The sequence below is a fragment of the Tachyglossus aculeatus genome, chromosome 4 (assembly GCF_015852505.1).
Source record: "Tachyglossus aculeatus isolate mTacAcu1 chromosome 4, mTacAcu1.pri, whole genome shotgun sequence".
Lineage (NCBI taxonomy): Eukaryota > Metazoa > Chordata > Mammalia > Monotremata > Tachyglossidae > Tachyglossus > Tachyglossus aculeatus.
This window is the reverse complement of record NC_052069.1, coordinates 121,968,407-121,996,370: the sequence shown is the minus strand read 5'-3', so window position 1 is coordinate 121,996,370 and position 27,964 is coordinate 121,968,407. Positions and strand designations below refer to the sequence as shown.

Here is a 27,964-nt window from a genome sequence, read left to right as displayed (position 1 = left end):
AGGAGGCCCTTACATAATCTTTCTTGCCGCACTGGCTCGTAACTGCAGGTGACAATTCTAGACTGGGCAAATTAAGAAAATGGGGTGTGAGGGGAGGATGCATTACTGCACATGCAAGGGTTGCATGGGAAAATTCATCTCAGCATTTCTTTCTAGGTGACAGTAGTAGGTGACAAATAGTCAAATAGTGTTGGTGTTGTTAGTATTAATAGTAATGTTATTAATTTGTTAGCACCTTTCTAGCTATTTATTAGCAGCATTTCATACTTCCTAAATGCATAATTATGCATACCCGCCCAACCACATATCATCCCACAAATGAATGGTCAAGTACTACATGCACCTCCACATGTTCTGCTTAACATCAAACAACATGCATGAACATTTACAGACAAACACATTGGCACAGTCTATTGTACTGAACTTGCTATAATCTGAATGACAAACTGTTGCCTGGATGGATATGTAGAGTGCAACCACACACACTCAACATGAATTTACATGCACATATCCAGAAAGAATATGTTCCCGTATTTGGAAGCATGCATACGTATCAGAGTAAATTTTGAATTCATGTCCAAATATGAATATTGCCCTCATTCTCCCAACACAAATAATGACAGCAGAGAGTGGTACACGTGTAACTTACAAGGATACTCAAGGATCTTGGGCATATTCTGAACACGCACAGTTTGATGGGTCACTTGGTTGGTCTGAACAATGCACCCAGGATATGTGCTAACCTGCAGACCACCAGGACATTTAAGATCCAACCATACTCCATTCTGTTCTAAAAATACAGCTTTTTTTGCAGCAGACATACAGTAAAAAGACACAGGAGTATGCAAAAACACATGCTGGCTGACTGAGAACGAGAAAATTTTCAGAGGTGTCATTTTATGCCATGAAGGGTATTTTTCATGGCAACACATTAATTGGCCACACCACTCTGAGGCAGCTCACCGTCAGCCAAAGATTCGAGTAGAAACTTATTTGTACTTCAATAATTTTTTTCACAACAAAACGTCTTAATAAATATTTCTCTAACCTCTTCTCCTAATGCCACAGAGCACACACACACCTGTTTCATAGAGTTGCTGGCTCTCTCTTTCCCATAAAGCTACCCTGACTTGCAGGGAGCTATGGAAACAAATCCCACAAAGGACAGATGCAACATTAAAGAGGAAAGATATTTAGGGACAGGGCCAATCATAGATGAGCATTAAGATTTTCTAGTGGCTGTTTTCAAATCTTATGTAGTTTCAAATGCATAGGAGGAAGATTTAAGAGTTTTGAAGACTCAGCTGCTCTCTCCAGGTTCATGCTGCATTTCAATTTTCTCTCAGTAGAATCTCCAATTTTGACAGTTTTTTCCACATTACAAAATCACTATGTAGGCTCAAAGAGTAGACTATACTCTTCTTCTGAAGTTAATACTGAACATTGAATTTTCTCAAATGTTTCTCTTCTCCCTCCTAATAATAACTGTGGTTTTTACTAAGTAATTTCTATGTGCTAGTCACTCTACTAAGCCCTGGGGTGGATACAAGGTATTTGGATCAGACACAGTCCCTGTCCCATATGGGGCTCACAATCTAAGGGGGAGGTAGAACAGGCATTTAATCCCCACTTTTTAGATGAGGAAACTGAGGGACAGAGAAGTTAATCGACTTGCCCAAGGCCACACAGCAGGAGAATGGCAGAGCAGAGATCCGAACTCAAGTCCCCTTACTCCCTTGCTTCTGCTCTTTCCACCAGGCCAAGTAGAATGTAAACCTGAAGCAGGGATCTTGTCTACCAACTGCATTATACTGTACTCTCCCGAGTGCTTAGTCCAGTGCTCTGCACACAGTAAGTGTTCAATAAATACCACTGATTGATTGATTGATCGTCGACCACTCTGCTTCTCCTCATGGGCAACTATCAAAATGGGGCCAAGTGGAAAGAACATATTGGAAGCTGCCTGCAAAGAGTTTAGAGACTTCCTATTTCATTCTCCTCATGCTCTTTTTGCTTTCAATTTCTCATAAACCTATCTATTCGCCCCGATCCCTGCTTTTGGTTTCTCTGGCTTGTTTTTTTTTTTTTTTTTTTTACAGAGTCAGGATTTCAGCCAGCTTGGGAAAGAACCCATTGCAGGACATGCGGTGACAGGAACACCAGACAGACCATCTCTAGAACATGCTCCTTTGGCAAGAAACCGACACGCAGGCAGAAATATGGACTTAATTAATATGAATTTTTAATGTACAGAACCCCCTGGAAGGTTCCTACAGGGGAAAAGGTCAACAGCAGCAGGAAGCGGCAGGAGTTCTGCAAACCCGGGAGCATAGAAAAGAAACTTCCCGTTGGGACTGTCCTGGTGGCCCATAAGGTGGGCAGGTGACAGCCACTGACTGGCCCAGCACGCTGTGGCCTTTATAGCGCTGAGATGCTGCTCTGTGTGCTTCAGGGCTGAGAGGGACCAATCAAGAATGGTCACTAGTGTCAGGGGTCCCCCTTGGGCTGACGACATCTCGATCTACCCTAAAGATCTCATTTCCATTTCTGATGGTGCAGTCCGGGAATCAGTAAGAAAAGATTTAAAAAGGTGGGGGCTTGGTTTACATGGTCAGAGCACATATCTTTTTTTTTTTTAAAAAAAAGAAGGAAAAACCAAAAACCCATCTCAGTGAATAGTCTGTTGGGCTGAAACGATTCCCTTCTGCGGCTTCTGTGAGACAGTCTGGTTTGGCCTTGCTGCCCTTGGGCCCCCTCCAAATGAAACACTTTCCCTCTTCCCCCCGGGACCCCAGAATCTCACGTGCCCTTATCTTCTTTGCTCAGTGAGTCTCTGGGCTGTTCCCCGACAAAGGCCAGCATCTTCCCTCACCGCCCCTTGGAGTCTCCATACATGTTACGGGCCATGGAGACCATCTTCTCCTCACATGTCACTTTGGTGTCCTTGAGGATGCTGTACCAGACCATGCCCGCTGGCCGGATCTCTTCACTGCGGCAGAAGAGGTAGGGCATAGTTTCCACGTGGCTCTGGATGTAAGCACTGCGCAACAGGGTGGAGCAGTGGCTGCTCACCTTCTCCAGCCTCCTCAGAATCAGGTGGGCTTTCCTGAAGGGAAGAAAGGGAGCAGAGGAAATGATAATGACCACTGAATTTACTGACCATTTACTATGTGCAGGGCAGTGTATGAAGCACTTGGGAGTGTATAATACAACAGAGTTCCCTCCCCACAATGTGTCACATTCTAGAGGGGCAGAAAAACATTAATATAAATATATAATTCATCATATATACTTTATAGATAGGTACATAAGTGTTGCAGGTGGGGCAAATGCCCAAAGGTCACAGATCCAAGTACACAGATGACATAGAAGGGAGTAGCAGCAGGGGAAATGAGGGCTTAATTAGGGAAAGCCTCTTGGAGGAAACATGACATAAAGATAGGCTTTGAAATGGGGAGATAATCAATCAATCAATCATATTTATTGACTGCTGAGTGCAAAGCCCTGTACTAAGCACTTGGGGGAATACAGTATAACAGAGTTGGTAAAAATATCCCCTGCCCACAATGAGTTCACATTCTATAGATAATGATCCTGATGACTGATGATGAAGATGATGATAAGAATAATAATAACAATAACCCCTTGGATTTATAGAGTTCTTTCTGCTTTTTTCCCAAAGCATTTTCATAATACTTACCTCATGTTCTCCATACCATTTACAGGAGAGGTAGGGGGAGACGGGCATTACTATCTCCATTCTACATATGAGATAATCTAGGTCTATAGGGGAAGTGGTTCACTGATCATCATCATCATCAATCGTATTTATTGAGCGCTTACTGTGTGCAGAGCATTGTACTAAGCGCTTGGGAAGTACACTGATGATCAGAAAGACTGGTGGCGGAGCTGGGATTAAAACCCAGGTCTCCTGACTCTGGCCCCCACCCTCGGCCCACATGACCTCCAATGTTGGGAGATAGGACAATGCTCAATTCTAGAGCTGGCCTAAGTTAAGAAAGAATGAATCTCTCTAAAGGGATCTTGTCCTGTTTTGTCCTGTCTTCCTGCTTCACTCAACTATGTCTCCAGGGCAGCCTGCCCACTCTCCCAATAATGGCACATTTTCCTGGAAGCCTAGGGAAGAGAAAAGAGTGAGAACAAGGGGATGGCACGACGAGCTTGTGTGGCTGGAATCTTGGCTCACTGGGGCAACAGGCGATTGAGATTCCTAAGGTCACCATGTGGGTCAACCCTTGCCCACAGCCTTCTCACCAGGGGCAGACATGGCCCAGGGATCAAGGTAAAGCAAAGAACCTTGAGTACCTGATGATGGCCTGGCAAAATGACTGCTAGTCCTACTCCCTCAGGGGAGGAAACTTCTCCTGACCCAACTTAACTGCTCAGCAGCCCAGAAAAAAGTGAAATCTTAACAAACTCAGTGAGTTGGGGGGAAAAACTTTGGGAGTTCTTTCAAAGTGGTAAATCAAACAAAGAAGGGGAGAGAGGTTTATTTCGGTGGTTTGAGAGTCTCAATATCACAGTTTATTTCCTCTTTCTGGTGCCGCAGCAAAGCTCTGGATTTGGGTTTGGGGGTTTTTGCTGTTTCTCCAGGAATGTAAATTCCCAATAATGATATGTCAGGGGCAGTGCTGTCAGTCAGATAGTTATAAACAAGGGGATTATTTGATTATGAAAGCTTTATGGTGTTTCAACCCCAGATCTGCAGAGAGTTGGGCAGTTTTCTGACCCGGCTCCTCCTCCACTCAAAAACATCCTGCTGATTGAGAATCTGAGAAGAAAATCTCCTTGACTCATAAAGTGTGACATACAGACTGAAGGATAGGGAGACATGTAGAGTAAACGCTCCTTGTGGGCAGGGATCATGTCTACTGACTCTGCTATACTGTACTTTCCCAAGCGCTTAGTACAGTGCTAGGGATACAGTAAGTGCTCAGTAAATACCACTGACTAATTGATTAAAAAGGCAGACTTGGACACAGAGAAAATTCAATCCCTAGCAATGAATCTCACCTACGATAATGATGATGATGATGATGGTATTTGTTAAGTGCTTACTATACGCCAAGCACTGTTCTAAGCACTGGGGTAGAAACAAGGTAATCAGGTTGTCCTACATGGGGCTCACAGTCTTAATCCCCATTTTACAGATGAGGGAAATGAGGCACAGAGAAGTTAACTGATTTGCCCAAGGTCACACAGCAGTAACAGTGGGAGTCAGTCTCTGTCTCTCTCTCTAATTCTGTCTCTTTTTCTGCCTGTGTAAGAGCTCACTTTTCTCTTTGAGTCCAGCAACCCTTCACAAGGAAGGATACTTGAACATAAACAACAAAAATGGATACCAAACTCTTGAAACATCAGAGTCTGAACAATTCATTCTTACTGTAAGTTCTGTGTGGGCAAGGATCATGTCTATCAACAGTACTGTACTTTCCCAATCTTGAAAGTAATATTATTCTGTTATTACTTTAAATATCAGAGCAACAGCAGCAGTAATAATAGTATTTATTAAGCACTTTGTGCAGAACACTATACAAGGCACTGTGAGAATACACAGTAGTAGCAACAGTAGTAGCAAGAGAGGTGGTAGTAATAATAGTAGTAGAATTTGGTTAACTGTGGTCCAATGTGCACAGTATTATGGTGCATGCACCTCAGTAGAAGGCCTGGAAGACTTTCTATAATCATGATAGCCCTGATTCTCAGGAGCTGGGTCACTGACCTACTGTTAGGTGATCTGCACAATGGCGAGGCTGAGCAATCCTGGACATGCATCCCCACTGCTGATAGGAAATGTATTAGACTTAAACCAGTGCTGTTTCCCAGTCAACTCTAATGTTAACAACAACAAGAACATGGCATGACAGATGAAATGACAACAGCTGTGGTAGTAGTAGCACTAACAGAAGTAGCAGCAGCAATTGTTGTTGTAGTAGTGGTTGTTGGATTAAGAACCTACTATGTGCAAAGTATGGTACTAAGTTCGAGAAAAAATAAACAAGTGAGAATTAGACATGGTCTCTGGCCCATTAAAGGGCTGGATAGAGCACAGACCTGTGAGTCAAAAGATCATGGGTTCTAATTTAGGTTCTACTACTTGGCTGCTGTGTGGCCTTGGGCAAGTCACTCCACTTCTCTGTGCCTCAGTTACCTCATCTGTTAAATGGAGATTAAGACTGTGAGCCCCAGGTGGGACAGAGACTGTGTCCAACAGGATTTGTGTGCATCCACCCCATCGGTTAGTATAGTGCCTGGCACATAGTAAGTTCTTAACAAAAACCATGATAATAATAATAATAAGAAGAAGAAGAATAAAGAGGAGGGGTAGGTTGACAATGACCCAAGGATAGATGGAATGATAAAGAGATAAAATCATCAAAGAAGACATGGGAAATGAAAAAAAGTCAAGACTTTCACTCATTCATTCAATAGTATTTACTGAGCACTGTGTAGAGCATTGTACTAAACACCGGGGAGAGTGCAATATAATAATACACAGACAAATTCCCTGCTCACAAAGAGCTTACAGTCTAGAAGGAGACCAAAGAGGCATTGTGGTTAGAGTCTCCTCATAGCTCTGAACCCAACAGCCCTTTGTACTTTCCAAATACAATGCTCAGCATGCAGTAAGCGCTCAATATGATTGATTGAATGAATGAATGAACAGCTGTCGTTCCTCAAATCAGAACAGTTTCATCTTAGCACCAGTGGGATATAACTGATTAGTGTCAGCATTAATGTGCTGCATTAAAACCAAATGCCTGTCTCATTTTACCAAGGATGTATGCTGTTCCTTTCTTCTGGACAAGCAGGAGAACCTATCTCTGGAGGAAGGTAGGGGTGTCTCTCAGCATCCCCATGGAGCTCTGGAGGGGCATAAATTTTTACCTGCTCAGCCCAGAGGTTAGCACACAGCACACACTCAATAAATACCCCTGATAGATGGGATTGATTGTCCAAAGTCATATAGTGCTATACACACAGTAAGCGCTCAATAAATACGATTGAATGAATATAGTAGGTCAGAGGAAGAGATAGAACTTAACCTAGGCCTTTGGATTCCCATCTCAGGGTTATTTCCACTGGACTGTGGTGATGCTAACTGGATGGAAATGACCCTTTTTAGAGTCTAGATTATGTTATATTCTGGCCAAACCCAGAAATCTGTCCAACAACTAGAACACAATGCCTAGTTGTAGGTGGGTGAGGCTTTTCCGCAAAATAAAGAGGGTCAGTTTCTTACTCCCTGAGCAACCAGGGGCTCTATCTGTGAGCTGATCCTACTATCTCTACCAAGGGACCTCATTGTCTTGTGGGGTTAACAGCAGCCTAAAGGAGCCTAAGGATTTAGGGGAAATGGGGACTTAAGCAGCCAAAGTCATATTAAAAGTCTCCTTTACATAGGAAACAAGGCTGAAATCTGGATTTATGAGCATTCTTTCTGCTCTAATTAAAGCAATACAATAAAATAAGTTGTCCTCTGCCCAAACCTGGATTCAGAGCCTGTACACTTGACCTGCAAATGTTACAATGAAATATTTGTGAACAAGACCACTCTGTTCACCTTGGTAGCCCCATCTGTCAGAGGCATTTTGATCCCTGCATCTGGGTGAGGGATTTTCCTGGAACACCTTGGCCCTGTGACAGGGAAGTTGACGGCTGGGATAAAGCTGGGGAAGATGTTAAGCAGGCATTATCATTGTCTTTGCCTTATCTTTATTGTGGTACTTGTTCAGCGGGCCAGGCACTGTACTGAGCACTGGTGTAGATACAAGATAATCAGGTTGGATTATCCCCATTTTACAGATGACGCAACTGAGGCACAAAGAAGTTAGGTGACAAGTGGTGGAATCATAAATTAGAACCCAGGTCTCCGACTCTCAGGATTGTGCTCTTTCCACTAGGCGACATACCCTCCCTTTCAAAGAGATGACTGAATGTGGGGGTGGAAGGGAGGGAGAAATAGACGGCTAAGCGAAGGAGAGGAGAGAGACCGGGACTACAGTCTTGACAACCATGAGCTGCCAAGATTCATCGGCTGGATGGGATTACAGAGAGAGGACTGTTGAAAGATGGAGAATTTCACTGCAATCTTTGAGCGGCACAACTCAAAAGAGATTTACGGTAACATTCCTGATAACGGTGTGAAATCACTCCCACTGCTCAGGCATGGGGAACGTTGCTTTGGAATGACTATGCCTTTTCACGCCAGCCAGAAATGAATGTAAATGTCTAGGGCCCTGGGACACTCCTGAAAACTTGTCTGCACACGTAGTTTTGGCAGGAAACTATTGAGTTCTAATCCTGGCTCTACCACTTGTCTGCTCTGTGATCTTGGGGAAGTCACTAAATATCTCTGTGCCTTAGTTACTGCATCTGATAAATGGGGATTAAGACTGTGAGCCCCATTTGGGACATGGACTGTGTCCAACCTGATTAATTCTCATATACATGAGCATTTGGGACAGCATCTGAAACATAGTAAGCACTTAACAAATACAATTGAAATAAAAAGACACACAGCTAGCCCAGAAGGGTAGCCTGCACCTTTCCAGGAAGAACTGGGAGGGGAGTAGTGGTGGTCAGCTCTTCCTCTATCCCAGGATTTTAATGACTTCACAACAGATGTTGAGGAGCCCAGATGCTCCACCCAGTAACATGGCATTATCAAGATTTATCGACATGCTGGGTGAACAACTCCTGTCTCTGGAAGAATCATTCTATGGAAGGGATTAGAAAAGGGCATTCATTGTGGGGCTAGGCTGACTCAGAGAGATTTGCCATTGGTTTTTATTCCCTATATGCTCCAGAGGCTTTAGCAATGGGGATGTTTTAGCCATCTTAATATATACATATGCTCCACAAGTGACTAACTGTGCATGACAACAGAACAGCATGTGTGAAATGGCCCATTTTATGTGTGTACATTTTGCGGGCACAATTTACGAGGTTCCTTTCAAAATGTCCCCTTTGTGCCATCAGCCCCATCGGATGGAAACTCTCTTGAGGAGCCAAGAATTCATACCTACGTAGTAACACCAGGAAGGCTCACAGGACAGAGCCGTGACATTTCCATTGCAGCTCCCAGCCCCAACCATCATCAGGATCAAAGAAATAAGAGGAAATTCCTCTAGGATCATCATTTTCATATTCCTCCTCTGTCTGGCCACATCTTCTTCCCATCCACCTCAGCTTTCTGGGGCTTGAATAAATAAAGGCTGTGGCCAGTTGAGTAGATGCTACTTCGCTAGACTGGAGCAAGTTCCACTGGGGAGGGATCATACGTTTACCAACTCTAATATATGGTACACTCCCAAGTGCTTAGTACAGTGCTCTGCATATGATAATTGAGCAATAAATACTATTGATTGGTTAGGCCTCAGATCAATCAATCAATCGTATTTATTGAGCACTTACTGTGTGCAGAGCACTGTACTAAGCACTTGGGAAGTACAAGTTGGCAACAGATGCTACTGAAGTTCCTTACTAGACTGTGCTTCAGGTGGGAGACCCTGAACTCATTTGCAAATGTGCAAATGAGCATTTTCCAAGCCTGCTTCTTTTCCATTTGATCTTGCTTAGGGCCCAGATTCTATGTTCCTTTTTCTCTCTAACCCCTCATTTATTTGATTAAACAGCTCAGAGGTCTTAATTCATCTTTCAGATCCACATTCTTCAGGCCCAGCCTCCAACAAATGGGACTTCCTGATGAAAAATTTCCTCTTTCTGGGTTTCCCAAATCTGCCACTAATAGGATCTAATCTGCTTCTCCTCCACAGTGCACTCAAGGTGAAAGTCATGACACCCATTAAGGCTTTAGTCCTGCGGGCCACAAGAAGAGTTGTGCTTGCCCACAGTGATATTTGAGCTTGACCTGAGGAGTGGTAGTTGGAAGTATAAAACAGAGTTGAAGATAGGGAAGGGGACAAAGAATGAAGGAGACAGGAAGAGTGGGGAGAGCAAATGAAACAGAGAAAGATAAAGACAAAACCCTCATTGGTTGGGGCAGTAAAGGCCCTCAGCAGTGGCATGAGCCACGCTTACTCTTCTACAGATCTTAGGTATTTGCAGCTGGTGGTATTCTCTCTCTTCTGGTTTACATCTAGTCAGACTTGCTCCCTGAGCCCAGGGGCTATCATATGAGTATAAAAATGATATTTTAAAGACCCAGTAAAGCACAGTCTCAAAGAGTGGAGACTGCTGGAAAACCACAGCAGCAAATAAGCTAGTCAAAAGCTCAGATCCGTAATTTATTTATTTATTCAGTCACATTAATGTCTGTCTCCCCTTCTAGACTGTAAGCTTGTTGTGGGCAGAGGCTATGTCTGCTTATTGTTATATTGTACTCTCCTGAGCACTTAGTGCAGTGCTTTACAAATAGTGCTCAATAAATACTATTGAATGAATGAGAAGTTGAGACACAGGTTGCTCTTCTCTAGCAAAGGCTCAGAATTGGGAACATTAGTGCAACAAGGACTTTTCTCGGTAAGGAAAAAATGTGGAAGGGAGTGTGTCAAATAATGGTATTTTCAGCCACACTGGATCACATGGATAAGATCTGTCTCAGTTGTTCCACCTTTGAAAATGGACAAATATGTTGATAGATCTGTCCACTGTCTCCTCCTCTTGGATAATCACATCTCCCCCAGGAGGCCATTCTTGATGAAGCCCTCATTTCTCCTCTGTCACATATGCACTTAGATCTGTACCCTTTAAGCACCCTCATTTCTACAACACTAATGTACCTATCCTCATTCCCTACCATGTCCCCTACAGGTGATTTATTTTAATGTCTGTCTCCTCCTCTGGACTGTAAGTTCCTTGTGGGCAGGGATCATAACTACCAGTTCTTTTGCACTGTAGTCTTCCAAGCACTCTGTATAATGCTCTGCACACTTGAGCAGTCAATGAATACCATTGACTAATAGATAAGTAGATGAATTTATCTGTCCTTCACACATATGCACACACATAGGTTTGTCCTTCGAACTTGAAAAAGACACACTGACAGTGAAGTACAACTATGAGTGCATGTGTGGCATATAGGCCAATGTGCAATACACAGTCCTGGCCATATTAGGCATTCAAAAATATCCCTTACTGTGGGGTTGTGCTCAATCAATCAGTCATAGTGCATGCTTACTGTGTGTAGAGCCCTGTACTACACACTTTGGAGAGTACAGTAAAACAGGGTTGATAGACATGTTCCCTGCTCACAACAACCTTACAGTCCAGAGGGGGAAACAGACATTAATATACATTTATAAATTATGGTTATGCATATAAGTGCTATGGGGCTGAGGGAGGGGTGAATAAAAGTTGCAAATCCAAGTTTAAGGATGATGCAGAAGGGAGAGAAGAAGAAGAAATGAGGGCTTAGGGAAGGTCATTTGGAGGAGATGTCCTTTTAATAATGCTTTGAAAGTGGGGAGAGTGATCGTTTGTCAGATATGAAGAGAAAGGGTGCTTCAGGCCAGAGGTCAGCGGCGAGATAGATGAGATCGAGTTATAGTGAATAGGTTGGCATTAGAAGAGCGAAGTACATGGGCTGGGTTGTAGTAGGTAGGAAAGCAGCCAGGTAAAGTATGAGCGGGCAAGATGATTGAGTGCTTTAAAGCTTTTGGTAAGGAGTTTCTGTTTGATGCAGAGATGGATGGTCAACCACTGGAGGTTCTTGAGGAGTGGGGAAACATGGACTCAGTGGTTTTGTAGAAGAATGATTCAGGCAGCAGAATGAAGTATGGAGTGGAGTGGGGAGAGACAGGAGGCAGGGAGGTCAGCAAGGAGGCTGATGCACAAATTAAGATGGGATAGGATAAATGCTTGAATTATCGTGGTAGCAGTTTGGATGGAGAAGAAAGGGCAGATTATGGCAATTTTGTGAAGGTGGAAATGACAGGGTTTGGTGACGTTTGTAAATGCCTGGTTCTGTTTCCTCTAATATGCATGTATGATAGAGAGGGGTGTTTCTAATTTACTGTCTTAGGGGAATGATGATTGTCAAGGCCAAGGAGAGATAGAGGTATTTGTTCAGGCTTTAAATGGCAAGTTCCTTCTTTTTAGCTTATCTGCAAATACAACAGTAGAGGCTTTCAAAATGACTTACAAAACATTTGGTGTTGAGACAGCAAGCAGGCTGGCAGGAAGAGAGCCCTGAGTAGAAGTTGAAATTTAGGACGGAAAGTTGCTCCAGGATGTGTTACCCTCCATGTTGTGAACTTCCCTTCCTAGCCACAAGCTGAACAGTTCCCTGGGAGGGAAACAGCCACAACTCAGTCTTTGCTGAGTTCTCAGACAGTACTTCTGCCATGTTAATGTTGCTTTGATGTAGTGCTTTCTGCTCAAAAGGTAGAGGGAGAAATATGAACAAAAGTAAAAAAGCAAAAATAAGATCATAGGGATGGCTGATGGGATAGTAACTGCATAAGTCAAGGGATGGAAGGGAGGAAGAGATAGCACTTTGTGAGGATGAGCATGAGAACACAAAAGAGAGGGAAATAAAAGGAGGGTGTGTGTGTGTGTGTGTGAGAGAGAGAGAGAGAGAGAGAGAGAGAGAGAGAGAGAGAAAGGGAAAGAGAGAGGAGAGGAGAGGAGAGATGAGAGACTATAGTCTTCTGGTGAAAGCTGGGTAATAAATTATAGGCATTGCCGGTGCACTGCCAATTCAGTCACATAAATCATGCTTCGGGCATTTTCCAAGCGTTCCCTGTTGTAGGTGGCAGGTCAGAATGACCACCTCCTTAAATCCTGGAAATGAGACCTTCCTAAACCGTGACTTGGTCCTCCCTGCCAGAAATGGGAGGAGGGTGGGTAAGCCAACCCAAGACAATTAGTTTATTGCCCTATGAAAAGGCAAGATCTGAAAGGGAGGTCCGCATCGCTTCACTGTTTCGGCCAGCGCTGACGAGTTGCTCATGCTGGGATCTCGAGCAATAAACACACGTTCCGCTGCTTGACTTTGCCTCTGCTGTCCCAGCCTCACCCGTGACATTCCACGATGAGGACGCAGACTGTGGGTTGGGCAAACACGTCATTCCAAACGAAGGTGAAGGAATGAATGGTTGGGGGATAGGAGCAACATGTTATGACCCTGAATATTCCCTCACCCCCTGATCTGTGCTTGAATTTCAAAAAGAGACATTTCAAGACAGGGACAAGAGGCCTGGTTCAGTAGGTAGCACACAGTAAGCGCTCAATAAATATGATTGAATGAAGGAATGAATGAATGAATAAGGATTTCAGAGCAACTTTACACACACACACACACACACACACACACACTGTGTGAGAGTGTCAGTCATGCATTGGTCTTATCAGTCACCCTTGCACACACTGATAAAATCTCACCTCCAGTAGCCTCGGCATTGAACCCTGAAGGGCAGCTCTATAGGGCAAGCTAAGGGCAAGCTTGGTCAGACAAATCTCCTTTGGAAAGCAATCAAAAGCTGGACATGGGAATTTTCCTCCCAGAAAACAGAGAAAGTAAGGTTCTTCAATTCAACCCATTAATAGGTATCTTGGATAGTGGTGCCTATATAAGCAGGCAGAAGGGAAAATTATCCCTTTAATGTTTGCCTATATAACTCTATTTCTTCTCTGTCTCTCTATGTCCCAGGACACCTAAATAGGGAGAGGAAAAATGAAGAGAATCTATTCTCAGTTGGTAGGTCAGGCAGGTAGCAAATATTACAGGGGCATATTGAATAGCACCTTGACCTAGTGGAAAGAGCCTGAGCTTGGGAGTCAGAGGTCATGGGTTCTAATCCCGGCTCCACCACTTATCGGCTGTGTGACTCTGGGCAAGTCACAACTTCTCTGTGCCTCAGTTACCTCATCTGGAAAATAGGGATTAAGATTGTGAGCCTCACATGGGACAACCTGATCACCTTGTATCTACCCCAGCACTTAGAACAGTGCTTTGCACATAGTAAGCGCTTAACAAATGCCATTATTATTATTATTATTATTAAAGACCTGGGTTCTAGTCCCAACTCTGCCACTTGTCTGTTGTGTGACCTTGGGCAAGTCGCTTAACTTCTCTGTTCCTCAGCTACCTTATCTGTTAAATGGGGATTAAGGCTGAGAGCCCCATGTGGAGCGTGGACTGGGTCCAACCTGATTACCTTGTATTGACCCCATTGCTTAGTACAGTGCCTGGCACATAGTAAATGCTTAGCAAATACCATCAAAAAAGGGGGCTCCTGTGAGGAATTTGATCCTCTGCTGGGCAATTTTGTTTTGGACACGCTGGGTTCTGGGGGAAGAACAGAAGTTCTTTAGGTCCCAACCCCACGCAGGAATTTTTGATTTTAGATGTGGAATGTCAGCTCTGGCAGGGGCTGACTGCAAAAAGCCAGTCAGTCTTCAAATAGGAGACTCAGCTATGACACCAAGGTCATCTATGCCAGTCTCTGCTCAGGATGAATCCCTTTCTCTCATGTTTTAAACGCAGTTGGTGGGATCTTGTGCTATTTAAGACATCTCTTCTCCCTTCCCCTCTAGGTTCCCTGTGGGCCTTGCTGGGATGTCTTTGCCCAAGCCCAGGCTGCTAAATCTCCCTCTATCTAACAGCCAGAGATCATATCAGCAGCCACAACTTGCTTTAAAAGGAAATTTTCCATGATCAACTCCACCATTCCCTACGATACTAGAATAATTAATGACATATTCGCGACTTCGGCCCATTCTTATCATCACTGGAGCTATTTGTACGTAAGCATATTATAGATCCAACTGCCTTTAGGGTTGAAAGTTGACCATGCCAGCTATGAGATTTTATCGGTGGATGTGGGTGTGGCTGAAAACTCCACATGTGACCACCAATCCCTTCTGCATGGTGTGCATGGAAAGATTGTCCCTTGGCAATGTGCACTGTTACGGTTGTGACCCAATGCTGGGTGTTGTTTTCAATTTTGCTTCCATTGTTACATTCTTCCTGAAGCCTCTGTTCTAAAATAGTTCCTTCATTTCTAATTCCTGAATACCTCCTGTTCACCCTATTCTCAATTTCAACTATCATAAAACAGCTGTTTGATTATCCTGCTGTTGTCCATTCTCTTCACATATCCAAACCAGCGGAGGTCTTGTGTCATGAGGATTGCTTCGGTTCTGATAAACTGACTGTATTCCAAGATCGCATCTTCTGTGATCCTTTAATGCTATATATGCTACTTAATAATCATAATGATAATCGATTATTGTGGTATTTGTTAAGAGTTTACTAGATGCCAAGCATTGTACTAAGCGCTGTAGTAGATACAAGTTAATCAGGTCCCACATGAAGCTCACAGTCTAAGGGGGAGGCAGAACAGGTTATCGAAATCAAATTTTCAGATGAGGGAACTGGCACAGAGAAGTTCATTCATTCATTCAATCTTATTTATTGAGCGCTTACTGTGTGCAGAGCACTGTACTAAGCACTTGGGAAGTACAGTTGGCAACATATAGAGATGGTCCCTACCCAACAGCTGGCTCACAGTCTAGAAGGGGGGGACAGACAACAAAACAAAACATATTAACAAAATAAAATAAATAGAATAAATATGTACAAGTAAAATAAACAGAGTATTAAATATGTACAAACATATATACATATCTACAGGTGCAGTCGGGAGGGGAAGGAGGTAAGTCGAGGGGATGGGGAGGGGGAGAGGAAGGAGGGGGCTCAGTCTGGGATAATAATGGCATTTATTAAGCGCTTACTATGTGCAAAGCACTGTTCTAAGTGCTGGGGAGGTTACAAGGTGATCAGGTTGTCCCACGGGGGGCTCACAGTCTTAATCCCCATTTTACAGATGAGGTAATTGAGGAACAGAGAAGTGAAGTGACTTGCCCAAAGTCACACAGCTGATAATTTGCTGAGCCAGGATTTGAACCCATGACCTCTGACTCCAAAGCCTGTGCTCTTTCCACTGAGCCACGCTGCTTCTCTAGCCACATTAAGTGACTTGTCCAAGGTCCAAGGTCACGCAGCAGATTGGTAGTGAGTTGGGATTAGAATCCAAGTCTTGACTGTGCTCTTTCCACTAGATCCAGCTGCTCCTAATAGTGATATTTGTTAAATGTGTACTCTGTGTCAAGCACTGGGGTAGAGTCAAAATAATCAGATTGGATGCAGTCCCTTTCCCATATGGGACTCACAGTCTAAAAAATAATAACGATGATAATAATAATAATAATAATGATAGCAATACTTAGGTGGCTTTGATCTAGAAATTGGATAGGGTACCACTGAATGGTCCAGATGTCCCAACCATAAATAAATTTGAAGAGTTTAGTCCAGGCTTAATGTTATTTTTTTAAATGCTATTTGTTAAATACTTACCATGTGCCAGGCACTGTTCTAAGTCCTGGGGTAGATACAGGGTAAATCAAGTTGGATACAGTTCCTGTTCCACTTTTGGCTCACAGTCTTAATCCTCATTTTACAGAGGAGGTAATTGAGACATAGAGAAGTGAGGTAACTTGCCCAAGGTCACACAGATGACAAGTGGTCAAGCCAGGACTAGAATTCAGGCCCTTTTGACTCCCAGGGCCATGCTCTATCCACTAGTCCATAATGCTTCTTTACACTTTGCACCACACTCTGCCGGCCAGCCTCCTGAAGATCATAGTAGCCTTCTTTCTTTATTTTTTTTTATTTCCTTGTCCATTCTTGCATTACTGGGTAGCAGAATTCAAAGACAGCACTTGGCTCTGCCTAAATCAATGGAAAGACTTGACTGTGCAAAGGGTTTGCCAAGTGCAGTCTGGTATATAATCTTGGACCTCAGACTAATTGTCATCTCAGAGCTTTGTTGATAGTGAGAAGTGGTTCATTATTACTTGCAAATCTTTTTGATGATGTGTTTCTGGAACACGCTCCCTAAGTGTATAGAAGCTCCCTTATGAGTGTGATTCAAGGACTTTTGTTAATGCTGTCTGGTAAGTTGAATGAGTTTCTGACATCAGCTTCCAGATTCCTTGTTATGTCCTCAAGTATGGCATGTAAACTGTGTTGGACAAGATTGGACCTCTACAATAGCCTTGTTTCCTCTGTTGCTGATGGAGAAAGAGTGAGACATGTCCCTGTCAATTCTGACACAGCTGGAAATTTAAGCAGAGAGTAACCTTAGGATCTCTGAAACCTCATTTCATATTTTTGCATTGACTGCATACTTGTCTTAGCTCACAATTAGGTGATGAACTCTTCAAGGGCAGGGACAGTATCTACTCTTCATCATAAACCCCAATTCTCTAGTACTATGCTATGAACACTGAAGGTGTTCAATAAGATTTGCTGACTGGTGATTCCCTAAAATTCTTCAGCCTGCACTCTCCAAAACCCTGAACTCTTGGAATTCCATATGAAACTATCCAGCATAGAGGCTAACGGACCAATCATTATTATCCAAAGAGTACTGAATGCACAGTAGCTTCAGGCCTTCCCAGGTCCAGACAGATCCTTCTATTTAACTGGAACAAAGTTTAATTCCAGGTTTGTAGAAAACTTTTTTTTTGTCCCCCTCCTTCTTCATTTTTTATCAAAGAAAACTAACAGGATGGAGTAGCCAAGTGCCAAGGATGTCCTGACCACAGAAAGTCCTGGTTTGGGGCCACCTATGAGCTCAGTTTTTTAATGTCTCCTAATGTAAACCTTATGTTTGGGACATCTGGATGTCAGTGTGTCTTCTTGCAGCAGCTGTTTGCAGTAACCTGTAGCTGCCATGGAAACTGGGCTCTGGGGGAAGCCAGCCTGATGTATTTATTACACGAAGGCAATAGACTCTCTCTTGTCACTAAATTTTATGAGCACGCATTACTGTGGCCCAGAGGCTGATCTGATAAACATTTTGAGGTTCGACATTAATGAACCCTGGGAACCAGGGCAGGCCTGTCCATTAAACTCCCATCACAGGACAGTGCTGGGAAATTCTTGGGTCATCGCTGCTGGGGAGTTCAGCAAAGCTGCACTGTGAGTCAGATCTTAGGTCTGGGAGGGGACTGGGAATGAAGGTCAGGAGCGGTTCCACAGAAAGGAACCACTTATCAAGATGCGCCTGATCTCTCAGACAGACCAGAAGTGCATCTGTAAGAATGCAGCAGACAGCCCTAGTCTCTCTCTCCAGCAGACCCTCATTCAGGATAGAAGGAAACATACTTCAAGGATTTGTAGACTGACCACTTCATAAATTTAGCATTTATGAGGGAGGCAGTCACCCTAGAGACTGCCATCAGGAGGGGCAGTGAAGCTGGCTTGGGACTGAATGGGGAGCAAAGTGTGGTATAGGATCATTGGGGAGCAAGTTGCTAGGGAAGAATTTGGGAGTAGTTGAGGCAGGAGGAACCCCTTGATGGTGAGCTCACATGGCCACCCACAGCAGGGCTTGATGCACGCGGTGATGGCAGTGAGTTGCCTGGTATCACAGTGAGCCTTTGGACATCTCGTTGAAAGGAATGTGTTCCATGTGCTCCTTGTATCTACCCCAGAGCTTAGAACAGTGATTTTCATATAGTAAGCACCTAATAAATACCATTATTAGTATTATTATTATGTGAGCTGGGAACCACTGTCCCTGAGGGTCTGACACTGGATGTCAGGGATGTAGGTTCTTTTCTCATTGACTCTCTGGGTGATATCAATATGCCAGCTGAACCTCTCTGACTCTAATTTCCAATATGGAAAATGGGGATAACAATGTCACTTGTGGATAGCCCATAGGATGGTGAGCTCTTCCAAGAGGGACTAAACGTTTAAATCACTACTGATCTCTCATTCACATCCTGCCTCTGGTCTGGTAAGTTCTCTCTCCTCATACCCAATAATTACTCTCCCCCAATTCAAAACCTTATTGAAGGCACATCTTCTCCAAGAGGCTTTCCTTGGCTAAACCCTCCTTTCCTCTTTTCCCACTTCCTTTGGCATTACCCTGACTTGCTCCCTTTATTCATCCCCCCTCCGAGCCCCACAGCACTAATGTACATATCTATAACTTATGTATATTTCTTAATGTTTGTCTCCCCCTCTAGACTGTAATGTTCTTGTGGGTAGGGAATATGTCTGTTTATTGTTATATTGTACTCTCCCAAGCAGCACATAAAAAGCACTCAATACACCTGATTGATTGACTGACTGACATACATCTTTGCCTCCCTCTATGAAACAATATGTCCAAGACTGAACTCCTTATCTTCCCTCCCAAACCCTGCCCTCTCCCTGACTTTCCTGTCACTGTAGATAGCACTACCATACTTCCCATCTCACAAGCCTGCAAACTTGGTGTTATTTTCAACTCTGCTCTCTCGTTCACCCCTCACATCCAATCTGTCACAAAAACCTGCTGGTCTCACCTCTGCAACATCGCCAAGATCCACCCTTTCCTCTCCATCCAAACTGCTACCTTGCTGGTTCAATCTCTCATCCTATCCTGACTGGATTACTGCATCAGCCTCCTCTCTGATTTCCCCTCCTCCTATCTCTCCCCACTTCAGTCTATACTTCACGCTGCTGCCTGGATTATCTTTGTGCAGAAACGTTCTGGGCATGTTACTCCCCTCCTCAAAAATCTCCAGTGGCTACCAGTCAACCTACGCATCGAGCAAAAACTCCTCACTCTCGGCTTCAAGGCTCTCCAGCCCCTCACCCCCTCCTACCTCACTTCCCTTCTCTGCTTCTACAGCCCAGCCCAGACCTTCCACTCCTCTGCCGCTAACCTCCTCACTGTGCCTCGTTCTCACCTGTCCTGCCATTGACCCCCAGCTCATGTCCTCCTCCTGGCCTGGAATGCCCTCCCTCTGCACATCCGCCAAGCTAGCTCTCTTCCTCCCTTCAAAGCACTACTGAGAGCTCACCTCCTCCAGGAGGCCTTCCCAGACTGAGCCCCCTTTTTTCTCTCCTCCTCCCCATCCCCCCTGCCCTACCTCCTTCCCCTCCCCACAGCACTTGCATATACGTTTGTATGGATTTATTACTCTATTTATTTTACTTGTACATATTTACTATTCTATTTATTTTGTTAATGATGTGCATCTAGCTTTACTTCTATTCTGATGACTTGACACCTGTCCACATGTTTTGTTTTGTTTTGTTGTCTGTCTCCCCTTTCTAGACTGTGAGCCTGTTGTTGGGTAGGGACTGCCTCTATGTGTTGCCAACTTGTACTTCCCAAGCACTTAGTGCAGTGCTCTGCATGCAGTAAGTGCTCAATAAATATGAATGAATGAATGAATGAATGAAAGGTGTGCAGGTCCAGCAGTGTGGGATAACACAGGACAAAGTCATCGCTAACATGATCAAATCACTATTATGCTCTAAAAGGCATCTCTTCAGGCAGACACAATCCTATGGACCTGACCTTCACGACTCCAAGAAAATAGCAGTATTGGGTTTCCTATCACTCTCACCTCCCATGTATCTCCAAAGACTGTTAGGCTGATCAATAGAATTATCACTGCAAAATGTTCTGAGCTCCTAGTATTTCCAGCCAGTGAAGATGCTAGATCAATGCTAAAGCAAAGGTTGGCTATGAATTAAGATGATTAAGGCAGAGGAACTGACAGGGATGCTGAGGAGAAATGAGACGGTGGCTCTATGTCAGAGGTTAATGAGTTATCAAAGAAATTACAACCAGGGTTGACTCTGTGGGAGGGCCAATCACAAAGTAACCTAAATTTATGTTCAGAATGGTAATGAATTGCTCCTAACAAGTTGTAAAGCTGGAGTTAGGAGTGGATCCTTGACAGTGAAATGTCAAGTTGGGCACCAATGAACAATGTGGGAAAAAATAGTAAAACCAAAATGTGTTTATTGGTTACTTGTAGAAATCTGGGGATATGAATCAGTTTTAGTGCAGTTATCTATAGATCTCTCTGCCTGCCTGTCACCCCATTTTTCTGCCTTTATCTGGCAATGCCTGGCTTTCAGGTCTGAGAAAGGAGCTTTTGTCACTCTTAGCAAGATCTTACAGGCAGGATACACTAGCAAACAGAAGCCACAGAGAGATATTCACTCAATCTTTGTGAAGTCCATACACTCGGCTGCTGAGTCTGTGTTCTGGACCAAGCAACTCTACAGCTTCTCTTGCTTCCACTGACTTCTTTAGCTGGGTAGAAACAATGCGGGGCATTACATTCTGAGTGTTCTCTATCCCTGGCCCTGCTGCTGCTGCCGCTCCTCAGGAAGGGGACAGGATGGATGCTAATGGGTCCAAATCTCCTAACACAAGTGTAGGGTGTCTCCTAAGCAGCCAACGTCCCAGCTGCATTAATAGGTTGGATATTCAGTTGTTCTTCCCAGCCCACTACTGATGTTTGCTCTCTGGGGATACAGCTGAGGCTGAATGGATGAGTTCTACACCACAGTGCCTTCCCCCCAATCCCAGAGAACAATGACAGAAGTGTGCCTTACGGGCTTGATTCTGCTGCTGTGCAACCTAAGCAACAGCCCAATCACTCTGAACTTTGGTTTTCCCCATCTGCAAAATAGGAATTTAAATAGTATCTAGTCTCTCAGAGATTTACCAAGGAGTTACAGAGACCTCAGATACAGTGCTTTACCAACTGTGAGTGCTAACGAGCCTTCGCTATCCACTACATTGATAGTGGTAACTGCGATTGAACCTTCTGGTGGGACCACAAGTAGATTGGGTGGAATTAAAGTTTTAAAAACTGTTGAACCACAAATAATGTGGCAGTGGGGCAATGGTATGGGCTGAGGGGTCAGAGACACCAAACAGTGTGGCTAAAGGGGGACGCTTTTTCTGAGCAGAAGTTTCAAGGAAACTCAGTGAAATAGCAGAGTCAAAAACAGCACCTTAGAAAATTGCAGACACATACACACAAAGGATAGTCTTTACATGTGCATTTGGGGGAAGGCACTGTGGTGTAGAACTCATCCATTCAGCCTCAGCTGTATCCCCAGAGAGCAAACATCAGTAGTGGGCTGGGAAGAACCACTGAATATCCACTCTATTAATGCAGCTGGGACGTTGGCTGCTTAGGAGACACCCTACACTTGTGTTAGGAGATTTGGACCCATTAGCATCCATCCTGTCCCATTCCTGAGGAGCAGCAGCAGCAGCAGCAGGGCCAGGGATAGAGAACACTCAGAAGACCCTTAGGTAGGAGTAACAGGTGACTCAGAGAGAGATCTATTGGAGGTCAAAAGACATAGGATGTCCAAAGCTAGGTCTCTTAGCTGACTCTCAGTACTCTGGGACAAATTTCCTGTAGCACCCCCAATAGTTCCTTTCATGGCTTTTTTCCCTCCCCGCCTCCCCATCAGACACACATTGTAACCCATCCCATCAATGGAGGATGTACTAGATCAGAACATCAATTGCTGTCTAAATTGATAGACAACTGTATACATGTTTTGTTTTGTTATCTGTCTTCCCTTCTAGACTGTGAGCCTGTTGTTGGGTAGGAATTTTCTCTGTTGCCGAATTGTACTTCCCAAGCTCTTAGTACAGTGTTCTGCACACAGTAAGCACTCAATAAATACAACTGAATGAAGGAATGAATGAATGATAGAAAGAGGCTAGAAAAGAGATGATAGACAGATAGGTAGATAGAGATCAAAGCACACATCAATTAATGATATTTATATAATAATAGTAATGGTGGCATTTGTTAAGCTCATTCTAGTGCCAAGCACTGAACTAAGTGCTGGGATGGATACAAGCAAATTGGGCTAGACCCAGTTCCTGTCCCACATGGGGTTCACAGCCTTAATCCCCATTTTACAGACGAGGTAATTGAGGTACATAGAAGTGAAGTGACTTGCCCAAGGGCATACATCAGACAAGTGACGGAGCTAGGATTGGAACCCAGGTCTTTCTGACTCTCAGGCCTATGCTCTATCCATTAGGCAATGCTGCACTTACTGTGTGCAAAAGCACTGTACCCAGAGCTTAGGAAAGAGCAATACAAGAAAGCTGGTTGACACGATCCTTGGACACAAGGAGCTTACAGTTTAGGGGGAACATAAAGAATAAAGCCATTTACAAGCAGCATCTACCTGAAAGTATACTTTTCCAATGCTTGAGGCTTAGGATGATCCTGTAACACCTAGTCCTATAAGCAAGACCACCAGCTTCCCCTGAAATATTACTTGTGTAGTCTGAGCATTAAGAATCCTGACAGTTTCTCATCAGGCAATCTAGCTGAGGGCCTGTGACCACCACACTTTGGAAAGGGAGGAGGAAGCCAGGAGAGTCACTCCTTGGTGCTCCCCACTGAGGGAAGAATCAATACGTAGCTGAGCCAATCAGAGACAAGGATTTGGGAGGAAGTAAGGAAGTCAGGACATTGGATGAGACCCTCGGACACCTGGGAAGCGGGGTAGTGAGCCATGTGCCTGGGAGCGCAGGACCCAGGAAGGATCAGATATGTTGCCATAGTAAGTTTAAGGTACCTTGGGGTTTCGTGGTCCAGAATGAGGACTACAGGGGAGTGTAGATCCTGCCTCTGAGGGGGAGAAAGGAACCTAAGAAGCCCCTCCCCCATTCTGAAGCACTTAGAAACTGGAATCTGGGACTCTCCAAGAGAAGATGGGGAAAGACCAGGGGAACATGAGCCCAGGGTTGTCTGCAGGGATCTCAGAGGGTCCTGGGGGGGCAAGGATCAGACCTAAGGCAAGGCAGTTTAATCCAAAATTGTTTTCACTGTTACCTTGTTAAGAACCCATTCAACACTGTTGAAATCCCAGATCATGGTGCCTGCCTGTGGTAAGGACGGGAGGAGGAGCTCCCAGTGCCATGGAGACAACACGTGGACCTGTAGGGCTTCCTGTAAGCCCCAGGGTGGGGGAGAGGGGAGGGGGAAGGGTAAATCAACTTCAGGGGCTCTTTCATCAGGGATTTGGGCTGAGAACCACCAGGAACTTAACAATGCCATTAAGATGCTAGGCTATAAGATCCACCCAGTTAAATGAAAGCTCCCTGTGGGCAGGGAACATATCTACCAACTCTGTTATACTGTACTCTCCCAAGTACTTAGTACCATTATCTGCAAACAGGACAAGATCAAGATCAATAAATATCACTGATTAAGAAAACTCGAAATATAAACTCAAGAATTGAGAAGTAGTGTGGTCTAATAGTGCAGAGACCTGGGAGTAAGAAGGACATGGGTTCTAATTCCGGCTCTGCCACTTGTCTCCTGTGTGACCTTGGGTAAGTCACTTAACTTTGCTGTGCCTCAGTGACCTCATCTGTAAAATGGGGATTAGGACTGTGAGCACCTTGTGGGACAGGGACTGTGTCCAACTTTATTTGTTTGTATACGTCCCAGCATTTAGTACAGTGCCTGGTACATAGTAAGTGCTTAACAAATACTATTATTGTTATTATTATTATTAATAATAATTGTTTGCTCATAACCCAACATTATCTCTGACTTCCATATGTCTTCTCAGGCCAGGTCTGCTGGAACTAAAATATTTTTAGGGAAGTCTTGTGCTTTGATTTTCTCATAGCTATTTTACTACTGGACTCCAGATAGATACACTGAGCATTCCTGAAGCCTAAATTTTAGTAGTACTGAGTCTACATCAGGAGCTCTGACATCAGTCCATCTGTCTAAAAAAAATCTTTATTTGGAGATTTTCCATTACTCATCCCTGATCCCCAACAAACATAAGCAGCTCCGAGATACCAAGAAGGTTGGCAACAGGATTAACGTACAAGCGTATAGTTGCCACTATCCTGGGCAGCAGTTGCCAATTTGGCTGACTGCTGGACTAATCAGGAAGCACAAGGACACAGTGTATAGGGAAGCCTTTGTCTGTAATCATTTAATCTAGCACTTCTCAATTGTGACCAACAATGAGAAGACGAATCCTCGGTAATGTATGAGAAATCATTAGGACTATTTGAATTCCATTGTGTTCCTAATTTCTTTTTGTTTTCTCCTGTGCAGATCCATCAATTCTGTGTGAAGCTATATTAGACTCTGGTGCTTTATCTGCAAAAGGGCAATACTTAAACCAATAGTTTGCAGGACTGGAGGAAGGATTAAGAGTGGTCCCTTTGCCCTACCCAATCCCCAGAGGCAAGGGGGTGAGGATGTTTCAGTATCCCTTATATACTTTTTCCCCTCTGAAACCAACTCTACATTCAATTTTTTGTTGGTGGCCAACAGTAGGAGTTTCCCTTCATGCAATTTGAATCCACATGGTACCAATGCAAGGTGGAGATACCTGAAAATGACAAGGCTCCTATTCTCTCTGGCCCATCAATCAATCAATCAATCAATGGCATTCACTGAGCACTTATTATGTGCAGAGCATTGCACCCCCCCCCTCCCCCCGCCACCAACAGTTTTCCCCTCTCAGTTTTACCTCTCACATCCCAGAGGGATGTGGAGGTAGCACACAAGAAAGTATGATCAAAACTGGAGGGAGAGGGCAGGAGGAGAGAGAGGATCGTTTCCCCTCCCCACAGACCCATAGGGAGGATTTTGTGTGAGTTCTATCTCCCTTCCAATCCCCCAACCCAGGGCAGGCAGGGAATTGGGCTCCCAAGTCCTGGACAGCAGCTGTTCCTGCACCTTGACAGGGTACTCTCTAATAGCTTTTCTGCACTGAGATGGTCCAGTCATGACATCAACATTATTCTGGGGTAGAGAAGGAAACTTGCCTTTCCCAAGGGCCTGGATAAGATGAGCTCTGTAGGGTGATGGCCATGAACCAGACCCAAGGGCACCCCTGCACCCACTGCCGGTTAGGCAGCTTGGAGACCAGTCACCCTACCTGGGACCCAGCTCATCTTCACTGCGCCAAACAAAGTCTCCAAACTTCTCATAGTGGGAGTTGTAGTGATGCTGGACACGGAAGAGCATCGAGGCGGAAACCTCCATGAGCGTGTTGTACGCTGTCTGCTGTTCCTTCCCACTCGTATATCCATTGTACAGGTTGTAGATTTTGTCTGCTATTTCTGAAAGTGAACAGAAGGGGAATGGCTCATTGGAGAGAGGGAGATACGGCGGAATGGTTGCAAGAGAAGAAAAAAACAGAAAGGAAGGAATTTGAGGCTAGAGATGCCCTGAATATGCTCTGTTAGGATGATCTTATTTTAGCTACTCCTGATGCCCAAATAACCGACTAGCTTTAAACAGATTTAGACAAAAGGCCTCAAAACTCTGTTGCCTACGTTCCTTTTTATGGATTCAACTGCTGAAATAGAAGGACGTGAATGCAACGCATCTAGATCTCATCGTGATCATTGTTTCCACTAATAGAGGGGGAGGAAGAGAAGGAAGTGGAAGGAGAAGGCAAAGGAGGAGCGGGAGGGGAGAGAAGGGAAGAAGGAGGAGGAGGTGGAGAGGAAGAGGAAAAGGAAAAGAAGTCAAAAGGTGCTCAGACTCTAAGGGGGAAGGAGAACTGGTATTTAATCCCCATTTTACAGATGAATAAACTGAGGCACAGAGAAGTGAAGCAACTTACCCCAGGTCATGCAGTAAGCAGATGGCAGAGCCAGGATTAGAACTGAGTTTTCCTGAAGTGCAAAAACTGTACTCTTTACATTAGGCCATGCTACTTCCTGGGGTAATCATGATTAGGACACTAATAGTTCTTCCTAAATGATAGAGTAACAAGTTCTGCTGCCCCATCTTCTGACCCTTTTCTCCCTTCCTCTCTTCTTCCCTCCATCAACCTTCCACCTTCTCTGTTTCAGTCAGAATGTCTCTTACTTTGCTCCCTAGTTTTCTTCTCCAGCCCCCTCCCCATCCTCGCAGGGACTCTTGGAAAAGGGACACAAATACCCCAGGTTTCCAGAACCACCTACAAGCAGGAGCTGCCCAGGGGTTTGGGACAGGGGAAGTGGAGAGGCTCAGTACGTACCTTCTGCCCTGTTGTCATCTACTAATGGGCAAGCTGTCCTCAGTGTGACAGTGCTCAGTTCTGAGTGTCTTCCGCGAGTATCCACAGCATACAGGGTGAACCTAAAAAGCAACCAGGAGTCAATCAATCAATCAATCAGTCAATCATATTTACTGAGTGCTTACTGTGTGCATCCCTGCCCACAATGAGCTTATAGTCTAGAAGGAAAAATGGGGCAAAACGCAAGGCACAAATCCAGGACCCTGAGATTAAGAATCTCTTGAGTCGCTTGAGATTGGCCTTATTTGTCCAACTGACAATTACAAGACATCAGTCTGTATATTCCCTACTGTTGGACACCCTAAGCTGGGAGGGATTTTTCTGAGTTGTAAAAAGGCTTTCTCCCAATTAGGGAGCAGAATCTGGGGTTTTAAACTCACGGTCTGGGAAGCAAGCCATTTGGTGATCATTCTTCTCTTATTTTAAAGAAAGCCGAGAGTGAGGAGTCCCTACCTTTCCTTATTGACTCTGCTACCTTGTAGGGTATGGCTCAGAGAGAAATCACTCAAACTTTCAATTATTTATTTTGACCTCTCTTGCTATAAATATTTTTATGTTCACCTTCCCCATTTGGGCTTAAGATCTTGCAGGTAGGGAATCACTTTTTGATTCTGTACTTCTCAAGCACCCAGTGCAATGCTGTGCCCCACGGGGCTCTTAATAAATGCTGCAAATACTAATGAGTAATAATTGTAATGAATAATTGTGGCATTTGTTAGGCACTCACTAAGTGCCAAGCACTGTATTGAGCACTGGGATAGATACAAGATATTCAGGTTGGACACAGTCTCTGCCCAACAATGTAAGTAGAGGGAGTAGGGTTTAATCCCAATTGTACAGATGAGGAAATCCAGCACAGAGAACTTGAGTGACTTGCCCAAGGTCAAAAAGCAAATGAATGGTGGGGTCAAGATTAGCACCCAGGTCCTTGGACTCCCAGGCCTGTGCTCTTTCCACTAGGCCACACTGTGTCCCTAACTACTAACAGCATGCTCTAGTGGGAAAGGCATAGGACTGAGAGTCAGAAGACCTGGTTTCTAATCTTGGCTGTACCACTCTGTCAGCTGTGTTACATTGGGCAAA

General features: G+C 44.3%; 1 protein-coding gene across 3 annotated transcripts in view; it reads right to left on the bottom strand.

Moving 5' to 3' along the window:
• Nucleotides 1-2,218: 2,218 nt before the first annotated feature.
• ASTN2 (astrotactin 2) overlaps nucleotides 2,219-27,964 on the bottom strand; it is an 854,016-nt gene continuing 828,270 nt past the window's right edge. For all 3 annotated transcript variants that reach the window (XM_038744812.1, XM_038744813.1, XM_038744814.1), the window contains 3 exons: nucleotides 26,843-26,943; nucleotides 25,751-25,934; nucleotides 2,219-3,106 (listed from right to left, as the gene is read on the bottom strand). In XM_038744812.1, the coding sequence (XP_038600740.1) occupies nucleotides 2,869-3,106; nucleotides 25,751-25,934; nucleotides 26,843-26,943 (523 nt within the window). In that variant the 3' untranslated portion in view covers nucleotides 2,219-2,868. The remainder of the gene's footprint in view (nucleotides 3,107-25,750; nucleotides 25,935-26,842; nucleotides 26,944-27,964) is intronic.